At 36.5% G+C, this 15,941-nt stretch overlaps 1 protein-coding gene across 7 annotated transcripts in view; it reads right to left on the bottom strand.

Annotated features, from left to right (window-relative positions):
• Positions 1 to 15,941, bottom strand: part of NEK11 (NIMA related kinase 11) — an 84,898-nt gene that overhangs the window by 62,117 nt on the left and 6,840 nt on the right. For 6 of the 7 annotated variants that reach the window (XM_071735814.1, XM_071735817.1, XM_071735813.1 and 3 more), the window contains exons 2-3: positions 5,637 to 5,802; positions 678 to 796 (exon numbers count right to left, since the gene is read on the bottom strand). In XM_071735814.1, the coding sequence (XP_071591915.1) occupies positions 678 to 796; positions 5,637 to 5,802 (285 nt within the window). The remainder of the gene's footprint in view (positions 1 to 677; positions 797 to 5,636; positions 5,803 to 15,941) is intronic. The other variant, XM_071735820.1, reaches the window with a different exon arrangement.

Genomic DNA, 15,941 nt, shown 5'->3' with positions numbered 1-15,941 from the left:
TAGAGAGGGCTCGTGCACACATCCAGTACATTGGCAACGAAGGAAATGTTTAAATCACTGAAGTCAGTCTGCCTAAATCACATTGCAGGCAAGAACTGCACCCATGAAGATAACCAGGGAGGTGTTCAACTGTATGTACCCCTGCTCGAGTCAAGTGTGATCTCTACACGTCACTGTCTGGATGATCTGCTGTAGTTTTTTAGGTTAACCTTTTATGTGCTATTAAAAGCAATGTATGCTTTCAAGGAGTGTATATATGTTGCTTAACTCATTTTAAGGGGAGTACATCAAGCATAAATATTGGATTCTTCACGTTAAATATCTGCAAGTGATCCGTGTTGACTCTCCTTGAAACCTTTTAATCCGTTTTCATCTAACAGTATCAAACTACTTCTGTTGTACTAAGTTTTTCATGCAGCTCTTAGAAAAAGCGTGTCTAATGCTGAAAGACATCTACTACTGCACTATTAGAAGATAAAAAACACTATCTACTTGCAGGATACATAATTAATTACACCTTATTTATGCAAAATATACTACGGCAGTTTGGTGAACAGGACTTTATACCAATACAAGAAAATCCATATGGTTTTGTTTCTGTTGGAATATTTAAAACAAGTCAGTAACCCTACTCACTCCCCTCCCAAGGTAAATGCTCTCATTTTAAATGACTGTACCTTTCATGCATGTAGTTGACTCCGAGTAGCAACTGTATAAACCAGTCTATTATTTGTCTTTGAGTGAATATCTTCCCACAGCCTTTGTACTCTTGAATTTTAAAGTCTAGGTCTCCACCCTGAAAAATATCACAACATATTTGTACATTTAAATTAAATTTTTTCAATTGTTTTTCCTTCCTCCAAGTACAGGGCTCCACTTTCTTAGACTACAAGGCTCCCTACCACGTAGTCTGTAAAATTAATGCTTGCACATGAGCTCTGAGCTCCCCTAGCACCAGAAGTATACACAGCTGAGGGTCACAATGAGATGAAGCAGTCCACCTGCACAGGCAGAGCAGGTCAGTTTTCTCTTAGTGTTACACAATGTCATCGAAATTTTCAACTGTTCTCACTTCATGTCACCCATCCTTAGACATGTGCACCTGAACTGGTCACCTCAAACTCACTTTAGAGTTAAAGAAAAGGATCAGGCATGTGTATAGTGCAATTATCTCTGCTATTTAGCTGTCTATCATAGGAAATCATGGGTCATGTTGCAGAAATTATGTTTCTCTGCAAATATTCGTGATGAGGGCCTACATTGACTGGATGATACGTAGACACCTGAATCAAGTAAAATGGATCTGCCTTGATTGGTCCAAAGAAGTTTACAAATTTGGGAAAAGCATTTCCACTTCAGTCATACATTGAACAGTCAAGAGACACTCTCATCTATAATACCGAAATAACCATGTAAGCATCAAAGAAACTATGCTGTTCTCTTAAAAATTAAAATACAGTATCTTTAATTATGATACTTTGTCCCTCTTCCAAATTCACTTTAGCCAAAAACAAAGCAGAATTCAAGCTTCAAGAATCTGTAGTATGAGTTACGGTAAATACTTCATTAAAACTAAAATTGATCTTGAAGTAACAGTAGAAATGGAGCAATATGACAGATAGTATGCAGTGAAAGTAAATCAGAAAAGACATACAGAAAAATACTACTTGGAAACTTTAAGTCAGCATTTGGAAGAATTAGTAGAATGACAGCATGATGGAAGAGGTTTCTGAGAAGATTTATACGAAAACAGTTTATTTTGCTTAAAAAAACCCCAAATAAATAGACAAATGGTTGTCAGATGTTTATCCAGTTTATAAAACAAATGGATTCTGTCCTCAAGGATACACACTAGTGGCAAGCACTGTCTTGATGTAACTAACCCCACAGCAAAGGGACTGAGCCTCATAGTACTCTAGTGAGTCAGTAACTTACAACAGGACAGCTTATTTTCCATAAAACATTATTTTCACATTATACACTCTTCATAAAATCAGATTTATCTACCATATACAAGAAAATAGTTAAACCTGTACAAATGTACCTGTAACACCATTTCCCATCATCAACCCTTCCCTTCTTTGCACTATTGACTCTCAACATTTTATGATCTCTCCAGCATTTCTTGGTTTTCTGTTCCAAATGCTACAGTGCTTCATAATGCTGCTCTACAAAATAAGCAGGTCTTGTCCTTAAAGATACACATTTCTGTCCTGTCCTTTGATGTGGATTTACAGTAATTTCTGCAGTTTCTGAGATTTTAAGTCACAATAGTCAAAAGTCTGACTAAAAAAAAAAATAATAATCTTTTGTTATATGAAAAATGTGTTCCCTGACAATGTCCTGCAATATTTAATTGAAATATCTGAGTCATCTCATTCACTAGGGAAGGGAATATGACTTCAACTCTCCATCTGCCTCCCCGCTGCAGCTGAGAGAGAAGCTCTACTGGGAACCTGGAGCTCTCAGCAGCTGCTTACTCTTTGCAGCTCCAAATGTTCAACAGCTTCTCCTCTGTTGCTCGCAGCAGAGGAAGGAGAGAAAAAGTGTGGCTGGGTACTTGGCTCCATTGGCAACCACATGGGCTGTGTCTGACCCTACTCACACACCTCAAAAATGATGACTGATCTATTCCAGACAGCTGCCCCAGACCATCCAGAGCCAACAGTAGCAGTAGCCCAAGACTCAGGGGCTCTTCAAACACGTCAGTCAACTGCTGGCCACAAGGGACTATGTTCTATCTAGGTGAGAATAGATGAACTACAGCAGGCTCAAATCAATCTTTCTCCCTGTTCCAGTGTGTCCTCTATCACAGTCACAAAAACAAAAAGTCAAAGAAAAGAAGTGTAGGACCTACGGAGTCAGGCTGATGGGTCTTCATATGGAGGACATTTCCTTCAAAAGGTCTAAAGAGAATACAAACAGTTCAATAAAGTATTGTGTGTTCTCTCAGGTAACTGTATGGATTTTTACCTTCAAGCAGAGAACTGGTTTCAGTATCTTACAAGTAATTTAACCTTGATTTTGCATCTCAAAAAGGAAAACAAAAACGCACCATAAAAAATTTGCTGAACTAGTGCTGCCATGAAACTCCAAAGAAAACTGTTAACCAAATTTTGCATTTGGGGAGGACAGTATAATGAAGTTCATATGGAATTTAACAAATTAAGTACACAGGGAGTTTCCAAGATGCAGTTTCTATTTAAATGTCAGGACTATCAAGTATACCAGTAACTTATTTAAAACAATCCAGCATCTAGAGCTGATAATGTGAATAGGCACTGATTGCTTTAGTTACTGCTTTTACTTAAATTTCCTTAGTGTATATATACTCACATCACAGCTGAGACCACAGCAAAGAGGCAGAAAGACTTGTTTGGGATAAAGTACAATTAGTTCTGTTTTATGATGTATTAAACTTTTAAAGTAATGACTTTGTAAAAAATGTATTTTGACTGAAGTCCAATTTATGCTACAAAATTAAGCCCAAGGTTTATGGAGGCATTTTCATTTGAAAATCTGACTTATCTGACAATGCTCCTACTGACTTTAAGATTCTGATTTGGGAAAATTGCTACAGAAGCTCAACAAGATGATGAAAACAGAACATGTGTGCTTATTTTCTATAATTTTGAGTTAATTCAGTTATAATAAAAGACACAGAGCTGAGAAACAGAAACTAATGTTCACTTTATTTCATAGGACAGGTACAGCATGAGGCAGATGCATTGGAAGCTCTCTCTATGCTACTCATGCAAGAATAAACAAAGTACTGTGGCTAATGAATCAGTCACAGTATTTTGGAGAAAACAGAATAAAGCTCAGAGGGTAGCTCTGTTTCCATGCCAACTTAATGTTTATTCTTTGTTTTGAGTCTGCCCAAGAGTTCCAATTGATGTGAATCTGATAATTATTCTTTGCATGAAAGACTGAATGTATCAGACTTCCAAACAAGGATTGGGGAGCAATAATTTTTTCTCATTCTGAATTTATGCACAATTTAAACAGGCATATTTTAGGTTCAAAGATCCAAATCCCACCACATACAAAGGTCACTTAGATAAACAGATACAAAAGTACACCTTGTGGAAATATTCCCACTACAATAGGAAAGGAACTTTATAACACTATGTGAGACCATGCTGTGCATTTTCCATGTGTGAAATATGATTAAATACATCATAACTGTTTAAATGTGATGATACTCCACAATAAATCCTTTTTGGAAGAGTCAAAAGCACATTCTAATGAGCTCACTGTCATTCTGGCATGGCCCAACAGACTCAAAACTGCATCAAGGGATTCAGCTGCATAGCAAACACATCCATTCCCTCCTTCATTTGCCTCCCTCTAATACATCAACATGTTTGAGACATGGCTTCTGGATCCTAAGGTAAGTCTGCAATCAGTATTTTAATGAAGAGTAGTTTTCAGTGCCTGGATAAAAAAATGTTCAAGGGGTGCTCCAGCAGCTTGTGATTACTATGGTGATTTCTATCATCCTCTTTTTTGATTCACCTATAAGTTTATTTCAGATGAAGGAAAACAAAAAGAGAAACAAACAGTGGACCAGAGTCACTAGTCCAGCTCTATAATTCTGCTCAAAGAGGCTCCTTTACTCCTATAGGTATGACTGATCTGGTGCTGGGCAGCTTTCTACCACTGGTAGGGAGAAAAATCAGGCTTAATGTACAGGAACATCTGGGCAGTTAGAATAATCCTTCAGTCCTCAGCTCTGCATTGCCACAGAGAGCTGGAAATTCCAAATTTCCACCAAACTGTCAGACATTCAGGGAAAGACACAAAGAGCTTCTGCACAGGTCTTAAAATAATATATGAACAAATATTCAGACTGCATAACAGTACTGAGTGTTTCCATCAGAGCAGATCTGAAAAGTCTGCTTCACAGCTTCATGAGAAGATCATTTTTTTTAAACAACACATCTATATTTTATACAAAATGGGCACCTGTTTTATATGAACCCTTTAAAAGCTGGCTTAAATATAGAGAAGTTCATATTTTAAAACCTTAAGAGAGATTTCATCAATATGTTTTTAAACCAAATCTTGAAGTAAAACAAAAATGGTAGCTATACTCTACTATATGCTACTTTAACATTTTTTGTGTCCTCTACACTCTGGTGTTTGACCCACACTATTTTCTACTTCATAAAGCAGGTGCTACTACCAGACTTACCATCCATATGATCTGGCTTCACCTTCTTTTGATCACCTCCAGACCACCAGAGACTTTTCCCTCATTTAAATCAGATTTTATACAGTGAGCCTGTATTCCATTTCATCCTCTCTTACCTACCAGTAATACATGCACAGTAAAACCTTTCCCAGTTCACCCACAGATCTGAATATAGTGAATGAAATTAACTCATGTTTAAAATATCCTCTTCTCTGGTTTGCTTGTTTGTGAGCTACAGGTCTCACATGAGCAGCAGGTAACACTGATTATTTGAAATACACCTATCTAGTAGCAGGTGTTACCACAAGTAAAACAAGTAAAATTCTTGTTTTTAATGTTTCTTTAAAACATTAAAGAAAACTGGTCTAGATTTCTTGTAAGACCCTATTTTAATGCACACACTCTAACAAATTTCTTCAAAGTAATCTAAAAGCCTCACCTCACAGTATTCAGTGATAATGCAGAAACTATCTTGCTCCACAAAGCTTGCATAAAATTTGACAATGGCTGGATGGTCTAATTTGGAGAGTAGCTGTGCTTCCAGATTTGCTTCAACTGTTTCATTAGGCTTTAGGTCTCCAACAGAGATTTTCTTCAGAACCTTTCTAAAGGAAAACAAGAAATCTTTCTATTAATAAAAACAGGAAACCACAGAGAGATTAAAAACCTGTCATAACTTCTTCAAATGCAAAATAATATTAACAAAGTGTTTGGCAACATGAAATAATGAGGCAAATATGAGTAAATAGAGTGAACACATTAAAATAAAATAATATCCCAGTTACTGCAGCAATTGACATTTTAAAAATACTATTTTGAAGTATTTTTCCTAGTAACTCGCTACTGCACTGTTTCTTCATGAGATGTTTTCAGTGCCATGGATTAGTGAATAATAATAACAATAAGCATAAATAAAAAATCAAATCTAAGTGATTTCAAACCCACTCAGAGCATATGTTCAAAATTTGTACATGAAGTAAGGAGTAGCAAGAAACTGGTTTATTTTACTGCTTCTGCTAGAGTCTCTCCATGGAGGCATAAGGAAAATCACAGACAGTAGCATTTCTGTGGTGATTTTTTTTTCTAAAGATCAGCCACCCTTCACCTGATTATCTCAGTAGAAAGTGCAAATTTTATTTGTGGCTGACGTCTAATTCGACTGTTGCAAAGAATTCTAAATTTCTTTTGGGAGGCCCTAATTTCCCTAAGGATGAACAATTTAAGATATTTTTCATATTATTGAACATTAACATGCATATGGCCATAGCAGAATCTCTAGTTCAGACTTAGCTCTACATGCTGTCTGCAGTTGGGGAGTTTTTTGTCAATTTGTCCTGCAAAAAAAAAAAAGCTTACAGCAGGGCACTATGAGGAAGGATACTTTGCTGGGATCTTCCTGATGAAATGTTTCAAAAAGGCATACAACACACACACAAAAAAAAAAAAGCATGTCAGTTCTACCTATTCTACCAGCTGCTGAAAATGGATTATTAGCCTATGTCAGAAAGAGCCATTCAGAAGGAGGCTATTAGATAATATCATGATATTTTACTGAAACAATGATGAATTTCCAATAACTTTTGAATACATGGAAGGTAAGTGCCACACTGAAGGGATGACTTCATAGTGCTTTTAGTAATTTCCCATTCGATACTGCCTGGTTGTAAAGTCACAGTGGTTAAACATGACAGCAATAAAACCACAGTAATTCATTTGATGTAAGGGGGAAAACCTGTATTTTTTCATAAGAAAATTTCTTTCTAAACCTCAGCCATCATGAACTTAACAATGCATGAATTCTTATATAAATGTGCCTAATCCCCAATCTGACACTGTGATGAATAAAACATGCCATTTGATTTGTCTGCATCTCTACAGACAAGCTTTATGCAACCAAGACAGGTTATACCTACTGCAATCTTCTCATCTTAGTTGACATGGGGACATTATTCCTTTCTTCATATAGGCCGTGTCACAGAACTGACAAACAGAATGAGTCCTTGTTAAACACCACTTAAAACAAGCTTCTTGTATACCCAAGGCAGTAATAAAAGCCTGATGTGTAGGGATAACTTGTCATCTTAGTCACTCAGTGATTTTGATGCTGTCATCAGCTGTCATGCAACAAGACAGGTGTTTTTCTAATTTAAATTCATTCCCAGAAAAATAAATCAGGAAAATGTACTTTTGTAAATCACACAACACTATGCTAATTCATATCCAGAACAGGAAGTCATTTGCATCTAGAAAGAAAACTTTTCTGATGCAATCAAAATTAATTATATCTGCATGCCACTCATGTATGTCTGTAATGTTTCTATATGTAGAAAGTTTGATTTACTGAGTTTAAGAAGGCAACTGGGCTTCATACTTTCTTCAAAGCTTTGATACCTTCTTTAGTAAACGTGCTAAATATTAAAAGGACACATGTTTAAACCTCTGCATTAATTAAGTATTAACAAAGAAGTTATGTCAGGGTCTCAGAAGTCTCACAGAGAAAATGAAGAACAGCCTCCAGATCTAAAGTGTCTCTTTTTGGTAACTTTAGAATTAAAACACTGAAGTTAAAAGTCTTCAGTCAGAACTGCAACAAGGCAAATCAAATCCAATTTTCAATATATAAAGCACCTAAATTTACTCCATTTCAGTATTTACACAAGTAACTTCTACCCTAGTAGGCAGCTAAAATTGACACTTTCTGTGATTTACAGGATTTCTAAGATTACTCAGATTTGGCATCCCTGGTGCTGCCAAGAAGGCTGATAGATCCACAAGTTGATAGCCTTCCTGTCTATCAAAAAAAAAACCAGTAATCATAAGGCAACAACAAGCTCTTCTTAGCTAAACAGTCCTGACTGCATTTCCCTTCTTCCAGGAGAATACAGCTCTGCACTTTAAAGAAGATGAAGTGTTTCTGCTTATACAATGCAACCTGCATTTTAAGGTTGGCTTATAATGAAGAGCAAGTTATGACTGCTCATAATTCAGCCACTGTGCTTATGTCTCTGCTGAAAATCTGCATGCATTGGAAAGTTTAGGAACACATAGCTGGGTAACACCAAGTATTTTAAACAAAACTTTTGAAACATGTGACGTGAATCTCTATTATGGGTACTGGGAATAAAAGACTCTACTGACTCCATCTGGAGTATACAGGTTGATCTGAAAGTGCAATTTTTTTCATAAAGCCTAGCCCTATATTTTCTGACACCGAGGCTCAGTATCAAGCAGGATTTAAAAGGTCCAAAACTATTTGCATTAACTAAGAAATCACAGATTTAGGTAGCACATATAGAAAAACTGGTAAAATCACTAAAACGGGGATACCTTCCAAATACTGTACTTAAAACCATTTCTTTTGACAAAATGCTAAAAGTGATGTCCTAATTTCATTTTTTTTAGTATTATAAATTCCACTTAATTTAGAATACAGATACAGAAGAAGAGGCCTAAAATCACAGAACCATTTAGGCTGGAAAAGACCTTTAAGACTGAATTCAACCCTGCCAAGCCCACCAATGTCCCTAATTTTATCTTATCAATTTTATCTTATCCCTAAAGATAAGATAAAATGTCACAGAACACACAAGTAGAAAACATTGCTACAGAAGTCCTAGGAGGTCTCCTAAACTTAAATACAGAACAAAAGATTTTAACTGTGTGGGGAAAAACCTTAGCCCTACAATTTAATAGTGCAAAGATAATCAACTTAAACAGACCACACTGAGAAGTGTGTTGTAGTGAATGCATTCACATTTTAAGAGTACAAAGCACTGGCTGTCAGTATTTACACTCGTGCTGGAGGAAGCTGGGTCTGGTTCAGCTAACAGCATCCATCCCCCCTTGGGTGGGAAAATCCCACGAGCTAGAAACCCACTCCCCACAGCCAGAAAGCAGCTGCCTTGCCTCTGCTGTGCCTGATCCTCAGCAGGCTAACAGCCCTTTCCTGGGAACACCTTCTGCCTCTCATCAGCAAAACCTTGCCTGCCTGCTGTGTCATGCCTTGAAATGCAGCCAGGCCAGCACACCGTGTCTGGAAACTCAACAATGTGAAGCAAATGGGGATAAATAGAGCAAGACTTAAAACAAGAGAAAAACAAGCACGAAGCTGGAATCCTCCAGGATGCAAACACCCAGTGGGGATCCCTTTTTGTGCTTTACTAGTGAGTGACAATATGCCACAGCAGTGTTTATCTCAGTCTATTTGCACTGATCTAAAACTAAATGTTTTACAACCCATCTGGTATTTGTTTACTTTGATGACATACTTTATTATTATATAATTTGGTTTATTGGATCAGATGCAATTCTTAAAAGACAACAGCCTTCTCAAAATGCACTCATTTTATTGAGTAAACTACAATATGAATTACTGACTAGGTCCATTTGCTTGCTCATAAGAAGTAAAAGAACTATAACTCTTTTAATGTCAAGAATAAAAAGGTAGAATAAAATACTACAGAGAATGTGTCCTCTAGGATATGATAAAAACTGAAAGTTTTTATTTTAACAGAAACTTCATTTTACACAAGCAGTTTTGTTCACCTAATTGCAGCCTGAGATTAGTAAAACCTGACTGCAGGTAACCAGTGGGCAAAGCTGGGAATTTATCATTCTGTACAGTTATATAACCAAGTTGTCTACAGAGAGCTGTGGCATAACCCATAACTATGTATTGAATTTCTAGCCTACAAGAAAGCTGGCAAGGGACTTTTTAGGATGTCAGGTAGTGATAGGACCAGGAGCAATGGATTCAAACTAGAGGAGGGTAGATTTAGATTGAATGTTAGGAACAAGTTCTTCACCATGAGGGTGGTGAGACACTGGAACAGGTTGCCCAGAGAGGTAGCATAAGCCCCATCCCTGGAAATTTTTAAGGCCAGGCTGGACAGGGCTCTGAGCAACCTGACCTAGTGGGAGGTGTCCCTGCCCATGGCAGAGGGGTTGGAACTGGCTGATCTTAAAGGTCCCTTCCAACCTGAAAATTCTATGGTTCTATCTACTGTGATCTTCCTAGCACTACCTCTTCACTCTGGAGGTCCTCAGTACAAGAACCAGGTACAACACTGTAAAACTTTATCACCTCACGCTGGCTTGATAATTGGATCTAAAATTGGTCATAAATAAAAAAATTAAAAGAGTGTCTGCCTAACTAATGATGTCTTTAAAATCTATCAAGCAGCAAATGGACCAAAATGAGAGGCAACAACTCTCACACACAAGTTCTGTCTGCACAGCAGCTCTGACCATATAAAAACTGTGTGGGAAATTCAGTAGTGAGGACACCATCTGCATAGAGGCAAGAAGAAGTCACTCACCATTACTGGTTCTCTCAATTAGTTGCTTTCTAGAGTATCACACAGCTAATGAGATTTCCATGTTACATCGGGCAGTGTAGTTCTAAAATCATAATTTCAGTGTTCTAACTTCCACACTGAATATACCACATTAATGGAATATATTTTTAATATATAGACCTGCCTATCCCCAACTTAAACTGCCCTTTCTGTACAGACACCTGGATACCCCAGGATCTCTTTGATTTGGCATTCCATGGTGCACAGGTTATGCTCCTCATGTAAAGTTAGCTGATCACTGTCAGACATTATTTTTTGCTCACATTTCCTTTCAGACCTCTCATATTTGCACATTCAACATTTATTTGCAATTATGATACTTTACTGATTTTATGTCACCATATTGCCTGGAATCTATTTTCTTCACTTAAGTTGATCTTCCAGTTTCATTGTAATTTTAATTTATCCTTACCCATCTTATATACAGCTGCACTTTTACTAATAATCCTATCAGATTTTTCTGCCTGTGTCAGCAACTGGCTTTCCTTCAAGATTGCAGCTTAATATTATAAATTCAAATAATTATTCTTTACATTTTATCCACTGTATTTAGAGCACCAGTATCTGCATGCTCAAATAATTTAGGGAATCTGTTAGGGAAATAAGGAAATGGTGAGACCACGAAATGCAAAAAGTCTGTATATGTCTATCAGTCCTACCAAGAATGAATACTTGGGTTTAGTTAAGGAAAGAAACACTCACAGTAAATTAAGAGCACTTGATTTCTGTGGGAAATCAAGATGATGATTACCACACTTCCAATGAAAAACAAATGACTGCTTGTTTGCCATTCCTACTTATATATGTTTACTCATTAGCCAAAACATTTCAAGCTTCAGTATTATTACAGAGCTTCTTAAATCAAACGTTAAGCTCCGTTTTTCATTTCCAAGGCCACCACTGACTTATTACTCAAGTCATAAACCCATTTCAAACCTAAGTATTGCTGCAAACTTCTTAAGTCAAATGAAGGGCTTCTTTCTCATCCTCATAGATACTGTTGATTTATTAGTAAAGCCAGAAAAAAAGAGTCATCAATGATTGTTTTATACTATCGTCACAGTGTTCACAAACAGCATCAGGAACCAATCCCTGAGCTAAACCACTAAAATTCAATATTTATACGAGCCCTGTAACATCCCTTAGGTGTCTTAAATCTAATTTCATTTTTTCATTCACTAATTTCACAGTTCTTAAATACCTTTGAATGGTGATAACATATCATAAAATTTACAAGTAAAATGGATGATTCTCTTTTCATTGCCATTTGTAAGTCACAATTATAGCACCTACAAACATTTTTCAAGATGCCTAATGTTCAAATATTCTAGCAAATGCACTAACACTGAACAGTTCAGCCTATGATGCAAACAGTTCATGGTTATTTGAAAACTAACAGTTCCTAATTAGTATCCTAAAGCAATAAGAATATATATTCTGGGACAAGATCATGAAAGAAAACACAGTTGAAATAAATTAGCTTCAAGGAATACCTTGTATCATTTTCTTCTTCACTGACCAAAATCTCATATATACAAAGAGGCATGCTTCGAATTATTTTTGGTCAAATACGTGTGGCAACATTGGAAAACAAAAAACAATAATAATAAGGCAAAGCAGAATACTTGCATTGTTCTCCACAGATCTGAACAAGCCATATAACTAGTGCACAGGAGTATCTATTAACATTATGTATTTAAATATTCAAATGTAGTTATTTTGAATCTTTGGAACATTTTGGGTTGCCACCTATGCTGATTAAAATTACAAAACAAAAGTTGACATTGATTAATGAAGGGAAAATTTTCTTTTAAAGCCACATTATTGAAACTTTTCCTTGACTGAAATGGAAAAAAATATAATTACATTTGTAGCCTATTCATACATTTCAGCACTAAATCAAATACTAATAGACTGTGAACTGAAGAAATTTGTGCCTACTCAGGAAAACTATTAAAAATAATTATGGGCTACTAACTAAATATCTGTGAATGTACTTTTCTTTTTAGCAATACTTTATCTCTACATGTTACATTATCACCATCTACTGTTCATTCACCCTGCTTTGTACAGTCTAGACTTGTTTAAGAATGTAATTAAATGCCATGCTGCCATTAACCTAAACAGAATTTGAGAGAAAAAAGGGACGAGGAATAATAATTTGTTTATTCTCTGTGTCTTTAAAGACAAACATCAAACATCAAATGATTTAAACCAGGCGTTTCTTTGTTGTGATTTCATTACATATGCTCAATACATTTTACTATTAACCACTCTCTGGTAATTAATGTTCCATTTTAGAAAAAGGAAACACTGCTAGAGAGATAAAACTTGGATGCAGTATTTTCTTTTCAAGTATTATAAGATAATTAAATATCTCACAATTGTCATGTTACATTTCTTCGACTTCCAGCCCTAGGCTACAGCACCTGCCAAAAAGAATTGTGCTTGTATATAAATGAGTTTAACTTTTTTAATTAGTTTACATTAGAAATATTGAATAAAAAGCCTCATATCACCTGATCTATATGAATCAGTTTACAGAAAACAGAGAATTCTGAAAAAAAGGAGTTGCAAAGGGAGGGAAACCAGACACAGTAATATAAATGAGAACCTTCCATAGAATCCCCTTGTAAAATTTAATAGGTTTCCAGAATGCAAATATATTTGTAAGCAGAATCATGTTCCTTTCAATGTCACAAGAATATTTATATCAACAATATTGTCCCATCAGTGTAATTAATTCCCATAAGTAATTTAAACACTAATTGCTGCACTTTTAATGAGAAAACACTCTCCCTACATGTCTCTTTCCAGCAGACATCTCCTTCACTGTTTATTTCTGATATGTATTGAATTATCTATGGTACAAAAAAAAAAAAAAAAAAAAAAAAAAAAGTGGTGGAGGGGGGGAGAGAGAGATGAAGGACAGTTGATAGTTTTACAAAAGCATTGTAACTAAATAGTCTACAATCATGGGTTAAGGGATTCAGGCAATGCTGAGGAAATTAGTTGCATATAATATCATTACTAGATAATAATTTTTCAATACTTTCTAAGTCTCCTGAGTATGATACTGTGATCTTAGAAATCAATGAAACGTGCATGAAGAAAATACCCAGCAACACTGAAAAGTTATTTTAGAACACAAGGGCACACCATGCATGTAAGAGAAAGAGTGAACTAGCAAGTACATTTACTAACCTGTCACATAAGCACAACCCAAAAATTATAGAAGCAAAAATACACTGACTGTCCAGCAAATCTTGAGTTTATTCTACTTACTGGAGCAGTTCTCGTTACAAAAAGCCAGAAGTTTCATTCCACATGGAAAAACCTACAATGTCTTTGATGCAGACGTAAGAGACAACACCTTGCCAAGAAAGGTAAACTGTAGCAAGATGCAACAGACATATTCAAATATTGCAAAAAGATACTGTATTTTTAAGGCAGGTGGTCATAGTTAGACCTAAAGTACCTCTCCACTTTCCTATTGAGGCTAGCTTATAAATACAAAGAAACTAAAAATCAGTTTGAACAAAATAAGACAGAAGTGATTTTAAGGCATTTGTTTAATTACAAAATCATTAAGTTCTGTCTCTACCATGGACATCAAAAGAATAGTAATTTACCAACAATGCCTTAAGCATAAATCTGTACTCAATGTTGAAAATTATGCTTTTAAATATTTTGAAAAAATATTAATTTAATCATCAGCTCCACTCATTGCCAGCACATAGGATCACAACATGGTGGATGCTGTAGCACTGAGTTCCCAGGAGCTCACCCTTGTGGGGGATGAGATTGAGAGTAAAACCACGTGATATTTTCTTTAAGGAATTCTGTCTCTCACTCTCGTAAATTAAAGACCTAGTTAGAATATACTCTTGTCAAATGTACAAATCCCACTGAAAATGAGAAAGTAGGTTACTTAGTCAAAGAAAGGTATACAAAAGGAGAGAGGTTAAAAAAACAAAACAAACAAACAAACAAACCCCAAACTAATAGCAATATAACCATATATCCAAAAAATCACTAAACAGATCTAAAATGCAGAGGATTTTCACAGGCACCTACAGAACAACAGCTAAACTTTTGTCCTGCAGTGTTCTGAGTACCCACCCTTTGATTTCAAAGAACGCACAGATACCAGATTTTATATTTTTTGAAAATGAGAAAAATAGAAATTTTAACAAAAGAATTGCTTGTCCAATGGCCTTCAGCATGGCTGTAGCTTTACATTGCCAAACCTCTCACCAGCATGGAAAGTATAAAATCTCAGATCTGTGTTCCAATGCCAAGCTATCCTGCAGCCCTCACTAAAGACTTAACCTAGGCCAGAGACTTTCCAGACTTACTTACACCAAGCTCTAAATTGTTCCAGTGTGAGAGGGTCCATTTCCTGGATTCCTGCATGTTGTAAGGGTCAGTTCTGCTGTTCTACCAGTTTTAGCAGAGCATCCCTCAGAGAAGATGCACACGAATGTCTGTGGTAGCTGTGTCAGAGTGTAGCTTTACTGGAGGGAGGAACACAGAACTGTAGCAGGCTGTACAGCCCTTGTACCTGTGCTGCACTTCAGTACTGCCACATTCCCACTGCAAGGGAGGTTTGCAGGCCCTCAACTCCATGTGCTAAAAGCCAGGAGGAGCCACACAGTGCCATGGTGGGCTGCAGGAAAAGCTGGGTGCTGATGGGGATGCAGGAGGTAGGGAGTAAGAAAACTGCTTTGAATTAATCTGGGGTTATCAAACTGTTCTCAGACCCAGTAGTGGTCTGCACTGGAAATGCTTTGAAACAACTGCCTACCAAAACAGAAACAAAACCTTCACAGATTGACTCTCTGACAACCTCCATTTGCAGATGTACTTTCAAACTAAGAGACAAGAGCATCAGACAGTGTTACAGAGGTTCCATCAAGAACTCAGACACCAGCTCTTTAGTTCTGTAGCATTGTTCACAGAATATGAAAATCCTGCTCAGCCACTCAAGCAGAAAACTTGTGAAAAGTAATTTCTTGCACTGCTCCAGCTAAATCAACAAGACCTCTCTGTCAATGTTCTTATTACATCTTTTTTTGGGCCAAGAATGACTGCACACCTTAGCAGTCATGAGAGCTCAGCTGACACACAGTAGCCTGAGCCTTACATGAAGAAGCAGAGGCACACCTGCCTGAACCAAGCAAAAGATGGTTCACTAGGAAAAGTTTAATTTAAAAATAAATAGGCACCCATCAGGAAGGTCCGATAGGAAATGCACCTTTGTTCAGTTTCAAAGGAGATCATAAACAGCTGTTCACAAATCTAAAATGACCTGATGCATTCTAGTTTTAATTTCTAGTTTTTATTATTAATGAGCAAGAAGGAAAAAGAGAAGTGACACAGTTGGA

Source organism: Heliangelus exortis, chromosome 2 (genome assembly GCF_036169615.1).
Source record: "Heliangelus exortis chromosome 2, bHelExo1.hap1, whole genome shotgun sequence".
In the NCBI taxonomy this organism is placed as follows: Eukaryota; Metazoa; Chordata; class Aves; order Apodiformes; family Trochilidae; genus Heliangelus; species Heliangelus exortis.
The sequence above is the reverse complement of the archived record's forward strand: the minus strand, read 5'-3'. Positions and strand labels throughout refer to the sequence as shown.